Source organism: Trichosurus vulpecula, chromosome X (assembly GCF_011100635.1).
Source record: "Trichosurus vulpecula isolate mTriVul1 chromosome X, mTriVul1.pri, whole genome shotgun sequence".
Taxonomy (NCBI): domain Eukaryota; kingdom Metazoa; phylum Chordata; class Mammalia; order Diprotodontia; family Phalangeridae; genus Trichosurus; species Trichosurus vulpecula.
The window spans coordinates 28,723,922-28,739,189 of record NC_050582.1 but is presented as its reverse complement, the minus strand read 5'-3'; the positions used below and the strand labels follow the sequence as shown (position 1 = coordinate 28,739,189).

The 15,268-nt window shown below is 43.4% G+C and overlaps 2 protein-coding genes across 2 annotated transcripts in view; one reads left to right on the top strand and one right to left on the bottom strand.

Moving 5' to 3' along the window:
- Window positions 1-15,268, top strand: part of PASD1 (PAS domain containing repressor 1) — a 97,777-nt gene that overhangs the window by 46,970 nt on the left and 35,539 nt on the right. Inside the window, 2 exon segments of the mRNA XM_036740191.1 lie at window positions 1,113-1,195; window positions 12,773-12,879. Of these exon segments, the coding sequence (XP_036596086.1) occupies window positions 1,113-1,195; window positions 12,773-12,879 (190 nt within the window).
- On the bottom strand, window positions 4,582-5,446 carry LOC118832826 (60S ribosomal protein L6-like). The gene has a single exon (XM_036740192.1). The coding sequence runs from the start codon at window positions 5,431-5,433 to the stop codon at window positions 4,582-4,584; it is 852 nt and encodes a 283-aa protein (XP_036596087.1). The 5' UTR covers window positions 5,434-5,446.

Genomic DNA, 15,268 nt, shown 5'->3' with positions numbered 1-15,268 from the left:
TAAATGCTTATTCCCTTCCCTTAACATGGGTTGGTACCTGCTCAGTAACTTCTGCTCTTAGTGAGTCACCTAGAACATTGAGAGGTTCAGTGACTTGCCAAGGGTCATGCAGCCAGGATGTGTCAGAGGCAGGACCTGAACCTAGGTCTTCTGGCTTCAAGTCTGACTCTATCCACTGTACCAGGTTGACTCTCAGTATTTTAGAAAAAAAAATTAAAAGAACATGTTTGTTGTTATAGTCTTCAAAACATATGATCTGTGAGATTACCTATGACAGGGAGCATTACCCTCATGGTACTGGTGGGGAAACCAAGGCTCAGAGAAGTCTAGATTAGATGCCAACATTGGCTAGGAGGAGGGAGCTTTCCTCATGGAAAACAGAACGTGCCAAAGGCATGATGCCAAATGATAAGTAACATTTGATTTGGCTTCCCAACTACTCAGTTGAGTGGATGGCCATGCTTGGGTGAGTAACATTGACATTGGGAGAGTTTTCAAAGTCTGTACGAATGTATTAGGATTCAGAGCTGGAAGGGACCTTGGAAGTTGTCACAGAAGAGGAAAGTGTGTCCCCAAGGGAAGGTGACTGGCCCTGTGCCTTTCCACACCAGGAGTCTCACCTCCTTCTCCTTGTTTTCATTTTGTGTCCTTATTTGTAAAATGACAGGCTTAGGCTAGTTAACACAAAGTTCACGCCCAGCTGGAAATCCTTACTTACCCACCTACTTACTTACTTGCTTTGTGGCTTTGGGCCAGCTATTTAGAGTCTTTCCTGGGCCACAGTTACCTCATATTAGAATAGTAGCCCAAGAAAGAACCTTAATTAAAGGCCAGAGCATCCAGTCCTCTCATTTTACAGTTTTTAAGACACAAAAGTGAAATGACTTGTCCAGGTCACACAACTAGCAAGTGGCAGAGCTGGGATCTGAACCCAGGTTTTGTTCCTTCAGGTCCCTCTCTCCCTCCCAAGGGCTGCTGTGAGGCCTAGATGTAAACGGAAGGCAAAGTGCTTTTGAAACTCCAAAGCACCATATAGATGTGAAATAGTCTTATGATTATGATTATAATCATTGCCATAATATGAATATCAACATATACCAACTTTTCTACAGGAAGTTTGCACTGTGGAAGAACCTGGTGAAGAATTTACCTCGAGACATAGTTTGGAGTGGAAATTTCTGTTCTTGGACCATAGGTGAGAAGCTATATTTTTTGACATGAGTACATTTTGGGAAGCAAATAGACTTTTCTCTCTTTTAAAAAAAATGTCAATTTTTTAAAGAAATTATTTTGAAACCAAATACAATGAAAGACATGTCTTGGCCTCTTCCTAACCGGAGTCATTGGAGTTGGAAGGGGTTTTAAAGCTGATCTGATCCAACCCCAAGGTCGAGGGGAAGAGACTTGTCCAGAGTCACTAGTTAAGAATTGGCTGTCCCTTTTTTGGCAAATGAGATTTATCATTTTCTAACCAAAGAAAGAAGGGAGACTTGAATTTTCCTGAAGGAAAAAAAGAAAGTAAACACAAGTGTCTGAATTGAGTGAAATTCAAGATAAGGGAATACATATTTCACCCAGCGAGGGCTGGCTTACTCTTTATTTGATCTTGATAAAGATAAATTTGAGGCAATATTAAAAAGAAAGAGAAAGTTGAAAGGACAAGTAAACACTCTGAACATTTTGTGGTTACTTTGAAATGATATTTCAATTTTAATAAGTCGAGTTTAACAGGAAGAAAATGAACTCAGTGATCAGAATCCATCTCATTTTAATTCTCCAAAACCAAATGGAATTCATTAGGAGAAAGAAAAGTTTCTTAACTAAGGTCTTTGTAAAATTGCTTCTTCTCTGAGGCCTTCTTGAAGAAATCACTGTTCTCTCTTGGACTTGCTTATAAACGCACCAGCGGAATAGTTAATTATTTCATAATGAATTGCTAATGTTCATTAAAAACAAACACCAGGTATTAGGGTTGTTTAACGTGAATCAATCGAGCTCAGGGAAAATACTCTTTCTCAGTTAACCCATTTAGCCAAGCAGATACTCCCAGCATATAATTGACTTCCTGGTCAGACATTTAACACTGAGGTCACTAAGGTATTACCAGAGGGGTTAGTAAATTATTGCAAATACTACCTTATTGTCTTATACTTCCACATTGAACCTCTGTCAAAGTCTTCTACCATAAGAGTGCTGTACTTGGAGTCAGGAAGACTGGGTTCAAATGCCACCTTGATGTGTGAGCCTGGGCATGTCACTGAGTGGAAACTGAGCCTCAGTTTCCTCATCTGTAAAATAGGGTTAGTGCAGTTACATGGAGCAGTGGACAGAGAGCTGGGCTCAGCAAGACTTGATTTCAAGTACAGCCTTAGATGTTTATTAGGTGCGTAACCTTGGGCAAGGTACCTGACCCTCAGTGTGCATGAGCTTGCTCAGCTATAAAATGGGAATAATAGCACCTGCCTCCCGAGATAATATCTGTAAAGCGCTTGACTTTGCACAGCGCCTGGCACATAGTAGGTACTACATGAATGCTAGCCATCATCGTTATAACTATTAGTATTCTATTCCTCGCAGGGCTGTTAGGAGGCTCAGGTGAGATCATATATGTAAAGCCACCCTATGTAAGTGTAACAGAGCTTTGGTGCTTCAGGCCAGGTCACCTAAGATGGCGGCACCTGCTTTGGGGAGAAGTTATCTCTTAGTAGTAAGTCATTCTCCTCTCCACTTACACAGCCACCAGCCTCGTTCAGGTCCTACCCCCTCACATGGACTGTTGCAATAGCTTATTTTTTAAAATCATTATTTATTTATTTAGTATTTTTAGTTTTCAGCATTAATTTTCACAAGAGTTTGAATTATAAATTTTATCCCCATTTCTACCTTCCCCCACTCCAAGATGGCATATATTCTGATTGCCCCATTCCCCAATCAACCCTCCCTTCTGTCACCCCACTCTCCCCCATCCCCTTTTCCTTTACTTTCTTGTAGGGCAAGATAGATGTTTATGCCCCATTGCCTCTATATCTTACTTCCTAGTTGCATGCAAAAACTTCTTTTTTGAACATCTTCTTTTAAAACTTTGAGTTCCAAATTCTCTCCCCTCTTCCCTCCCCACCCACCCTCCCTAAGAAGGCAAGCAATTCAACATAGGCCACATGTATATCATTGTGTAAAACCCTTCCACAACACTCATGTTGCAAAAGACTATATTTTGCTCCTTCCTATCCTATCCCCCTTTATCCAGTTTTCTCCCTTGACCCTGTCCCTTTTCGAAAGTGTTTGCTTTTGATTACCTCCTGCCCCTATCTGCCCTCCCTTCTATCGTCCCCCCTTTTTTATCTCCTTCCTCCTTCTTTCCTGAGGGGTAACATACCTCATTGAGTGTGTATGATATTCCCTCCTCAGGTCAAATCCGATGACAGCAAGATTCACTCATTCCCCCTCACCTGCCCCCTCTTCCCTCCCAACAGAACTGCTTTTTCTTGCCCCTTTTATGTGAGATAATTTACCCCATTCTATCTCTCCCTTTCTCCCTCTCTCAATATATTCCTCTCTCATCCCTTAATTTAATTTTATTTTTTTTAGATATCATCCTTTCGTATTCAGCTCACCCTGTGCCCTCTGTCGATGTGTGTGTGTGTGTGTGTGTGTATTCCCTTCAGCTACCCTAATACTGAGGTCTCATGAATTATACACATCATCTTTCCATGTAGGAATGTAAACAAAATAGTTCAACTTTAGTAAGTCCCTTATGATTTCTCCTTCTTGATTACCTTTTCATGCTTTTCTTGATTCTTGTGTTTGAAAGTCAAATTTTTTATTCAGCTCTGGTCTTTTCACTAAGAAAGCTTGAAAGTCCTCTATTTTATTGAAAATCCTTATTTTGCCTTATAGCATGTTACTCAGTTTTGCTGGGTAGGTGATTCTTGGTTTTAATCCTAGCTCCATTGACCTCCGGAATATCATATTCCAAGCCCTTCGATCCCTTAATGTAGAAGCTGCTAGCTCTTGTGTTATTCTGATTGTGTTTCCACAATACTCAAATTGTTTCTTTCTGGCTGCTTGCAGCATTTTCTCCTTGATCTGGGAGCTCTGGAATTTGGTGACAATATTCCTAGGAGTTTTCTTTTTGGGATGTTTTTCAGGAGGTGATTGGTGAATTCTTTGAATATCAGGGCAGTTCTCCTTGATAATTTCTTGAAAGAGGATCTCTAGGCTCTTTTTTTGATCATGGCTTTCAGGTAGTCCAAAAATTTTTAAATTATCTCTCCTGGATCTATTTTCCAGGTGAGTGGCTTTTCCAGTGAGATATTTCACATTGTCTTCCATTTTTTCATTCCTTTGGTTCTGTTTTATAATATCTTGATTTCCATTAAGTCATTAGCTTCCACTTGCTCCAATCTAATTTTTAAGGTAGTATTTTCTTCAGTGGTCTTTTCGACCTCCTTTTCCATTTGACTAATTCTGCCTTCCAAAGCATTCTTCTCCTCATTGGCTTTTTGGAGCTCTTTTGCCATTTGAGTTAGTCTATTTTTTTAACTATTCCAAATATTTTAATAAGAGTTCTCTGGAAGGTATTTAAAACACCAGTTTGTGCGGATAAACTCCGTTGGAGAGAGAGAATACAGAACGCAGGTAGCCACGGAGCTGAGGAATTTTCTTGATCTGGGGCAAGATCTGAGAATCCACTGTTTTCTGATCAGCCTTGTGCTGCTCTGTAATCTCGTATTTCTTTTTTTCTGTGTCAAAAATCTCTCCTTCTTGGTGTCTAGGTTTACGGAGCCTCTTCTTCTTGAAGTAAGTATCAGTAAGATGATTTGGAATTTTTACACCTGAAAGGTTAACCCTGGTAGAGGTGGCAATGACAAATTTCTGATGGGACCTTCTCAGAGGAACACGGTTGATGGTCAGAGGTTCAGTCACCAGTAGCAAGCCACTAGCCAGCTGCTTCAGGAAAACCACTGGCTTGCCCCTGTGGTGGCCAGTGAGCATGATCAGAACAGTGCCTGGCTTGATGCTAGCTCGAAGTCTCCTCACATGCTGGCTGAAGGGCTTTTTGCCATGACTTAGCAGCTTTCTAGGCACATCCTCAGTAGGGTAATACCGAGGCATTTTGCGAATCTTTACCACACGAGTTCCTCCATTCTTATCACCACCAACTGGCTTTGAAATAGTAGCAGGCACCTTCTCTTTCTTTTTCCTTTCAATCCGGGTTTTTGGTGCAGCATATTTCCGCTTGTACATGGCTCTCCGGAAATACATCGCGGACCTGGAGTATCTACCAATCCCTCGGGCCAGGACTGGGTTCCGACTGCAATGCTTTCGAGGCTTTTTCACCACCTTTTCAGCCACATCCTCCTTTTTATTCTCTTTTTTTTCCTTTTTGACCTTCTTTTCCTTTGGTTCCTTTGGAGGCTTTTTGTCCGCCATCTTGAGCGAGGGGAAAGAGCAGTCTATTTTTTAAGGTGTTATTTTCCTCAGTATTTTTTGGGTCTCCTTTAGCAAGTCATTGACTTATTTTTCATGGTTTTCTCACATCCTTCTCATTTCTCTTCCCAATTTTTCCTCTACTTCTCTAACTTGCTTTTCCAAATCCTTTTTGAGCTCTTCCATGGCCTGAGACCAGTTCATGTTTTTCTTGGAGGCTTTTGATGTGGGTTCTTTGACTTTGTTGACTTCTTCTGGCTGTATGTTTTGGTCTTCTTTGTCACCAAAGGAAGATTCTAAAGTCTGAGTCTGAAACTGAGTCCATTTTCGCTGCCTGGCCATGTTCACGGCCAACTACTTGACCCTTGGGTTTTTTGTGGGGTTATGACTGCTTGTAGAGTAGAGAGTACTTTGTTCCAAGCTTTACGCTGTTGTTTTCAGAGTTATTTCTACACAGCAAGCTCTGCCACACCAGCGCTGCTCCTCTCCCAAGAACCGCCAACCTGGACTGGACTCAGATCTTAAGCAGTCTCTGTAGTCCCACTCTGATCTGCGACTTAATTCCTCCCACCAGATGGGCCTGGGGCTGGAAGCAACTGCAGCTGTAGTTCTGTAGCTGCACCTCCTCCACTGGCCCCCCCACCTGCCCCGGGGCAGGGTGGCCGAACCTCAAACTCCTTTCACCCTGTCCCCCGCAGTTTTTCCCACTAACCTTCTCTGTTGTCTTTGGTGTTTGTGGGTTGAGAAATCTGGTAACTGCCACAGGGCACTGATTCAGGGCACTAGGGCCTGTTCCGCCCCACTCCTGGTCTGGTTGGTCTGGGCGCAGCCCATGCAGGGCTCTGCTCTGCTCTGCTCCTCTCCCAGCTCCCTGCGTGATAGACTTTACCCAGCGACCATCCAGGCTTTCCTGGGCTGGAGCCCTGCTTCCCTCTGCTATTCCATGGGTTCTGCAGCTCTAGAATTTGTTCAGAGGCATTTTTATAGGTTTTTGGAGGGACCTGGGCGGGGAGGGGGGAGCTCAGGCAAGTCCCTGCTTTCCAGCCACCATCTTTGCAATAGCTTTGCCACTGGTCACTCTGCCCCTGGGTCCTTCCTTCTCCAGCCCAGGACTTCTTTTGTGAAGATGGCCCCGAGTGCTGGCATGGAAGGCAGATTCACTCAAATCTGGGTCTTTGAGGAGGCATATGGACTCTATCTCAGAGTTATGTTTTTAAATGCATAACATAAGGTACAGAGGATTGTGTTTTGCAAAATATATTTTCCATCCAAGTCATGGCTCCCCTGAAATTTAACCATTGACTGTCTATGGACCCTGGGTTAAGAGCCTCCTTGCTCCAGGCCATCTTTAAGCCAGCTACTCAAATTATCTTCCTAAGGCACAGGTTTGGTTGGGTCACTTCCCTGTTCAAAAACCTTCAGGGGCTTCCCCTTGCCTATAGAATCAGATGCAGATTCCTTCCCCCTGGCATTCAGGGCCCTATGCTATCAGGGCCCACCCCTACCTTGCTAGCCTTAGCTTCCTATAACACTCCCATATAGTCCAAATGGAACTCAGTTGTCATTCTCCTATCTCATTGTGCCCTTTCCAGTCCCTCTGCCTTTGTGCAGCATCATCCCTCATGTCTCCCTAGTCCTTGAGGCCCAACTCAGTTGTTACCTCCTCTGTGAAGCCATCTCAAATTTCCCCAGACCAAAGTGATGGCTCCCTCACCAGTTCCTCCAAGCACTCTTACCTGCTCTCTGGGTTTCTGCCAGTTACCTGTGCATTTGGTTCATTCCCACCCACCCCACCGTTATTCATGGTCTTTTTTTCCTTCCCTTTATTCCTATACTGAGTGTAGCTTTGGGGTGTTTTTTCTTTCTTTCTGCTTACATAGACTTCTCCAGCAGTTCCTGTATTTTATTCTCCATTTTGAAACTTCACCAATAATGACTTGTTCTGTATTGAATCACATTCCCCTTGTCAGCTTTCATTGGAAAAACTTGGGTAGAATTATCCATTCCTAACATAAGGAATTGCTTCTAGTAATAGTATTTGAATGATGTTTTGTTTTGTGGAAAACATTTGAGGCAGCATGGTATGTTAGAGAGAGAGATGGACTGGGGGGGGGGTCACTTGATCTTTCTCTGGTTCTTGGTTTCCCCCTCTGTAAAACCGGGACCATCACTACTTCACTATCCCCTCCCACAGGATGGTTGTGAGGAAAGGACATTGCAGATGGTAAAACTGTAGGATTGGGAGCTCAGCTGCTGCCCAAGGAGATGCTATCTCTGTCATATAGCTTTTCTTGAGAGAGCGTGACGTTAGCAGTAATAACTTCGAGGAAGAAAGGCAATATGATTGTATCATACCCATATTTCAGTCATTTCCTCTGATGGACCCCATTCATCCAGAGAGGCCCTAAAGGCTCCACATGTCCTCTCTGAAAGATCCAAGGATCTCAGAGCCAGAAGGGACCTCTGAGGTATTTAGTCCGATTATTTTAACTGAAATCTCTTCTACCCCATTCCTTTATAGGTCCAGCCACTGCTGGGAAACTTACTACCTATCCTAGAAGCCAATTCCACTTTTGTATGGCTCTAAGAGTTAGAAAGTTCTTCCTCATATTGAAGCTAAAATCTGCCTCGCTGTAACTTGGGATTATAGATTCAGAGCTGGAAGGGGGGAACCTTTGAGGTCATCTAGTCCAACCCCCGCCTTTTGGAGCAGATGAAACTGAGGTCCGAAGGGTAGAAGTGATTTGTCTGAGGTCACATGAGGAGGAGAGGGCAGAGCCAATATCGGAACACACCTCCTCAGATTTCCCAGTGCAAAGCTCTACTTCACTTGGCCCATTGCTCTTGGTTTTTGTCCTCTGGGCACATGAAGAGAAGTTCATCGATTTCCCTAAGCTCATGTGTTTGGTTCTGACTATAAAATAATACGGAGATATCAGAAAAGCAAATTCCAAATGAATTCCCTGCTATGCATCATTGGCAGTCCTTTTCAAGGCTTCTGTTTGCCTTTAGCTTGGTTTGGCCTTTGCTATGGACACCCACTCTTCGTATAGACCCTAAGGTCAGCCGAGTCAGACCTGCTCCCCCGGTTTGCGCAGCCAGACTCAGGCTAATCTCTCTTCCGTGCTTGCTGTGTGCTCTCAGGACTGGCAGCCAGCTAGCCAGCCCTCGGGGCCATCTTCAGTTATGCAGTAAACACTTCGATTAGTTGAAAATGCGTCATATCAGTGGGTGTTTCTATGAAAAGTGAAATTTGATCGGAAAATAGTACTTGTTTAAAAACCTTACAACCAGGTGAAAAATTATCTCTGAGAAGCTGTGTTCAAAGGTTTGCACTAAGACCCCCTGAAAATGAGTATTGAAGTGACTGGGACTGAGTATTAGGAGATAATGAAAGAGAGGGTAATAAATGTCCTGGTTCCCAGAAATCTGGGCCAGATGGAAAACAAGTCATGGTGGTGTACCAGCTCAGTTCAACAAGCATTGAAGAAGCATCTGTTGTATATGGGGCATCTTCTTAGTCCCTGTGGTCAGCAAGCAGTCATTGCTATGGACCAGGTACTGTGCTAAGCTGGGGCCAGGGGGAATACAAAGAAAGGCCAAAACAGGTCCTGCCTTCAAGGAGCTTACGTTCTGCTGGGGGAGACAGACAACAACTTCATTTGAGAAAGGAGAGAACACTAAAATGAGAGGGGGATGGGGGCAGGCAGTCAGGAAAGGCTTCCTGTTGGAAGTGCCATTCACACATGAGGCACAGCCTGTGCAAAGGTGTGGAGGTGGGAGATGGAATATCATGTTCGGGGGATAGCATACAAACTAGTCCCATACCAATGAAGGTAAACCTCTTTTGCAGCTAGTTTCACTGGTTAGAGGTTTAACGTTTTTATCTTATCTTATGGGGGCAGCCAGGTGGCAGAGTGGACAGAGCTCTGGGCCTGTAGTCAGGAACACCAGAGTTCAAATTCAACCTCAGACACTTACTAACTGTGTGACCCTGGGCAAGTCACTTCACTCTGTTTGTCTCAGTTTCCTCATTTGTCAAATGGAGATGATAACAGCCCCACCCTCCCAGGGTTATTGTGAGGTTGAAATGGGATAATAATTGTAAAGCACTTAGCACAGTGCCTGGCACGTAGTAGGCATTATAGAAATGTTAGTTGTTCTTATTCTTGTCTTTCATTTTTCTTCCTGGCCACACACATGTTATTTCCAAAAGCCAGTGCATGCTTCAGCTCTCTTTGAGCAAATCATTTTGTTCTTCTTTTTCCAGAATCCCTTTTCATCCTAAGATGCTTTATGAACGTTGCCCAGCTAATACCACAGCTTTGGGAGAAGCTAGTGGTGATTGCTTGCTGTGCTGGGAAGGGAGGGAGGGAGGGAGAAAAATTTGGAACTCCCAAGTTATACGAAAATGAATGTTGAAAACTATCTTTATGTGTAATTGAAGGAAGAAGTGAGTGGCAAAGATATATTGGTATCACTAAAACAGCCAAATCAATTAAGGAGTGGCATTCAAGAGATTTCGTTCTAGTGGAAATCACCCTGGCTATGGACCCAGAGAGCCCAGCTCTGCTACTTACTGCTTGGGTGACCTTGGACAAGTCCCTTTCCCTCCCTGCGCCTTCGTTTCCTCATTTGCAAAGTGAGAAGTTGTATCAGCCGGCATTTGAAGTCTTTGTTAGCCTTTGAGCTTCCTTTTTTTTGTGGAAAGTGCCTTGGACCCAGAAATCATGTCCTGGGTCCCATTCTGACTTCCGTCTATATGTTCTTGCCCTGGTAAAAGTTACTTGCTCAGTCAGTCTTTCTGGAATGCCTACTGTGTGCCCTGCACAGCCCTTTAAGACTTTGAAATGTGACTGGCTTTATTATTATTATTATCTATTATTATTATTATTATTATCTATTAGGGCAGTTAGGATCATTTGCTTGATTGGATCTTTTCATTTACATTTTCTGAGCAACCTTAAAAATACTCTTGACTTGCCCAGGTGGGGTATTATACATGATAGGTACACACTCTACTTCGAGTCCCATGATGCCTCATCTGAGGTACTCAAAACTGTGGCAGTTACTCCAGGTTCAATTTTATAGACACCAAGAGTGGGAAGTGTTTTTTCTCAAGGTCAGAAATCGAATCAATAGTGGACCTATGTGGGAGGCAGGAGATTTGAATCAGATAAAGATACTCTGGTATAAGGGAGAAGAATATTATCGTATATGAGTCACCATGGCCTGGAGTCAGGAAGACCTGAGTTCATACTGGGCCTCAGACGCTCACTAGCTGTGTGACCTTGAGCAAGTCACTTAACTTCTCTTTGCCTTATCCACTGGAGAAGGAAATGGCAAACCATTCGCGTATCTTTGCCCAGAAAACCCCAAATGGGGTCATGAAGAGTCACACACCAACTGAATGACTGAACAACAGCAACAGTATAAGGGAGCATGTCTTGACTCCTAGAAATCTATATAGCAAACAATAGGCAGTAACATTTTCCCTGCTTGATGGTGATGATGGTGGTGGTATTAATAATAGCTAGCATTTTTGTGGCACTTTAAGGTTTGCTAAGTGCATCTGATCCTTACAGCAACCCTGGGGGGATTAGTGTTATTAAGATCTCCCTTTTATGGGTGAGGAAACTGAGGCAAACAGATGAAGTGACTTGCCCAGGGTCCCACAGCCAATAAATGTCTGAGGCCAGACTTGAACTCAGGTCTTCCAAACTCCAGGCCAGGTACTCTGTGCACTGCCCCATCTGGCTACCTCCCACACGTTAATATTCTTTCTCTACTCCCAGATGTTTGGACAGAAAGGACTTAAGCTCACGCTGAGACTTCTGACATGTTTGACCCAGAAGGTCATCTTGGTCCCACCCACTGATTTGACAGATGAGACTGAGGGCCTTTGCACCGGAGTCCTCTTTCTCCCTGTCCAGCTCTTTCCATTTGATCACCCTGTGGTCCTCTTCCTGTTCTTCCCAGCTCAGTCACATGGCTGGCTCTGCACGCTCTCAGAATCATAAAGCCAGAAGTCACACTTTTGAATTGGTCTCTTTATTCCCCAGTCATTGTTCGAGTTTACCCAGGCAAAGATTAACTTGCGAGTGTGAACAGATTTTCCCCTTTTTCACATGTACAGTGATTCAGCTGGCCTGTTCCTTTAGTATATGCTATTTCCCCTGCTAGAACATAAGCCCCCTGGATGGCAGGCTGTTTCTTTTTGTCCTGGTGTGCCACACGTGCTTCCTAGGGAGGCTTCTTTTCAAAGGGTCACCTGGTACTGACTGGCATCAACAAAGCATAAGCATGTGAAACCTGGCCCACTTGGTCCAATCTTGTCCTCAAGAAGGATTTGAGTTCACACTGTTCAGAAATATATGCATTTTCTTATGTGTTTTCTCACCTTAAGAGTATGTTTTTAAGTTTTAAGTGTGGAGGCAACAATTTTGATAAAACTGATGGCATTCAGGTCACAAACTTGGCTTGCAGGTCATCCAATGTTGGATGAAAACCTGATAGTACAAGATTTTATATGATACTGGATGCTTTTTAAAAACCACTTGTGAGTCACTCTCAGAGTTGGATCTTGAATGAATGAAAAATCATTTAGAAAGTGCTTCCTATGTGCCAAGCCCTGTGCTATACAAGTAGAAAGATTGAGATAGTGTCTGCCCTCAAGAAGCCCACAGTCTAATTGAGAAAGACAACACATGAAAGAAAGCTCAGCTGCAGATACAACAGAAAGGCCCAGATGTCCTAAGGAACCTTAGGCTAAAGGGAACCCCAAATGCTGGCTGTTTCTTGATGTCAGGAAACCACCGTGTGCACCCTTCCCCCAGCCAAAGAAGACGTGGTAATGAAATGGGGTTACAGATTCATATTTTGATGGTTACAACCCAGACTTGGATAAGAACTTTTTCCCCCCAGGTATGTTTTGACACGAAATGTTGATTTCAGTGTCTTCTTGATTCTAATGAATGAGTTTCTCCCTGGGTGACAGAGATTTGCCACAAATACATGCTGGGGTATTGTGTAGTCTGGAAATTCATTCTGCATAATGAATGTCTTTAGTGTTAGCAGCTTCCTCAGGCAGTGGGCCAAACACGCTCAATTAGTGACTCACCTTCCAACTGAATTCATTCTCCACATCTTAAGTAGGAGAGAAGCATGCAACACTAACCTTATTCTAAAGGAACCAGGAACCGTTTGGAAGAGGCCAGTGCCCATGATGGGCTTTGGGGGAAGGTTGAAGCTTGAAATGTTTATCTTGGATTGGCCATTAAGAGACTGAAATTTCATTGCAACCTCAGTTATATTGACTCATTTTCTTTCTCTTTGGCACTAGGGCCCCACCCATCATAGGTTACCTACCCTTTGAGGTGCTGGGAACGTCAGGCTACGACTATTACCACGCCGATGACTTGGAGTCTCTCGCAAAGTGCCATGAACAATGTAAGTTTCCATTTTCCAAGTCTCTAAAGGAAATGCTAATTAGGGCCCTTAGGTTCTTTTTTCCTTTGTGATGCTTTTGTGAAACTCTTAATAGTGCTAAAAGTAAAAGCACTGAACATCTTTGGTGAACCGTTGTGTGTTAAGAATTACTCCTAAACGTTATTTGTTGGTACGTTTAGTGAGGGAGATGATACTTTGGGGAAGGACTAGATGGGTTTTCTCCTGATTTTTTTAATTGGGCGATTGATTGCTTTCTGTTTTCTGATACTTTACGTTGTTTATAGCATAGTCATGTCCTAAGAAAAAAAATGATATGAAACAAAACAACACCTTAACCACATCTGGTGACACATGCAGCAATCTACCATTGTGTAGTCTGCCACCTCTGTACCTTGAGAAAGAAGCTGTGTGAGAAGGGAATTTGAATGAAATGGAAACAAAATTATTCGTTTCTAATTTTCCATTTCTTTCCAGACTTCCACCCCCCCCACCCCCGGCTGCATGTTTTCCCTTCTAAAGCTACCTTGCATTTCTTCTGTATTTATCTTGCATATACCAGTGTTTGTACGTGTCTCCACCATTAGAAAGTAAGCTACTTGTGGGCAGGGACTGTTTTTGTTTTTACTTGGTATTCCCAGGGTTTAGTGCAGTGCCTGGAACATAGTAAGTGCCAATAAGTACCTGTGGATTGATTCTGTTTGTGCACCATCTTAAATTTGGGAATTGGTGGGTTTTTGGTATTTGCTTACAGTTCTGTGCTTGGAGGTTTGGAGAGTTTCTTTGCATTTGTTTTTGTCTTGGAAGAGGTGGTGATGAGATCCCCATTACTGAAAGGTGTGCCACACTGCTGGAAGTGGGGTCACCAAAGAATCAGAGCATCTCTCCCACTTCAGCTGATGACAGGCTGTTACCGTGGAGCCCAGATGGGGCTGGAGCTTTCTTTATCAGCCATGCGATAAGATTCACTTGCCTGTCAGATAATGAGAAAAGGGACCGCAGAATCAAAATCATTTAAACTTGACATTTTCTCTTTTGTCAATGTTTACAGTATAATATGTAACATCCTTTCCACTTCTCTTTGTATTGCAGATTCAGTTACACAAATGTCAGCCAGGGCTCCTGGAAGATAGGTTTTAGAAGCAATCAGAATATATCCTCACAGCTGGAGGCGTGATGGGGTGGGGGAGGGCAGGAGAGGAGTAGATTGTCCTTCGTACCACTGGTCCTGGTGGCTTGATAAATGTATCCCACCATTTTAGCAGCCCCAAAGCACCCTAAACAGGCACCTTCTTCTTCAGGCCATGGTAGCAGGGCTGGACGTGGTGGTGTTTAAGAGGGTCCTCAGAGAATGGAGCAGGCACAGTGGGGAGAAGGGACAATTCTTCCCCAAAACATTCTCCTTCCAGCTCAGCCTGTAGCCAGTTCTACAGAGGTGGTGGGTCCTTGAAGGCAAATATGCTCACCATATTACTAGGACTTTCCTCTAATCATGCCTGTGTCAACTACTAGATAGCAAAACCAAGAAAGCATTGGCTCCACAGTAGCAAGAGACTAGCCATTGTCACATTCCCATAACTCAAAATGTCTGAATCAAATGATATATTTTGCATACACGGACTTTCCAATAGTAAAATTTATTGTTGAGACCAAAAGGAAATTTAGGGAAGCTGGAATTTTCTAGAAGGCCGAAGGAAAGGTTTGTTCTGTGAATGATGAGATTGGAACAAACAGGATTTCTTGTGCATCTGTTGGTGGAAAATGTAGACTTGAAAGAATTCTGTTCAGTGAGAATCTTGCCAAGTTAAAATGGGCTGGGCTTCTTTAATGTGAATCTTGACTGGAGCCCTGGAAGTACAGTAGGCTTCAGTGCTCACGAAGGAAAAATTAACCTTGAATTTTTTCCTGCTTGTGCTATTTACACTATGAGCTTTGCATTTTTTATGTTTGGGTTTTATTGGTTTAGGCAGATGAATTCATTTTAGAAGTTGCCACCTAGGAGAGGAGAGGCAGTATAGCATTGTGTTTGAGGAGCCAGCCTCAAGCTGCCCCAATATATCTTAGCTGTGTGACCCTGGCCAAGTCCCTTAACCTCTCAATGCCTCTATCTCTAAGAAGATATTAATCTGGACTAATAGAGGGAATTTTCCTCATGGAGCAGTTTCCTGTAGTAGTGAAATCACAAGTCCTGTTTCTCTCCCTCTCCCACCATGGGGATGAGAAGCTTCCCAGAAATTTTTACTAAGAAAGCCTCAAGATGACTTGTCAAACCAGGCCCATTAGGTTGGCCCAGACGACTCTTAGGGTCCTTCCAACTTTGCAGTTTAGCAATTCTGTTGTCCTGCCAGCAGGATTTCCCAGTGGAAGGTCACCTGGGGACTTGGGATGGTGA

What these genes read in the sequence shown, in the direction of transcription:
- LOC118832826 (XM_036740192.1), bottom strand. Translation starts at nt 5,433, where the DNA reads ATGGCGGACAAAAAGCCTCCAAAGGAACCAAAGGAAAAGAAGGTCAAA.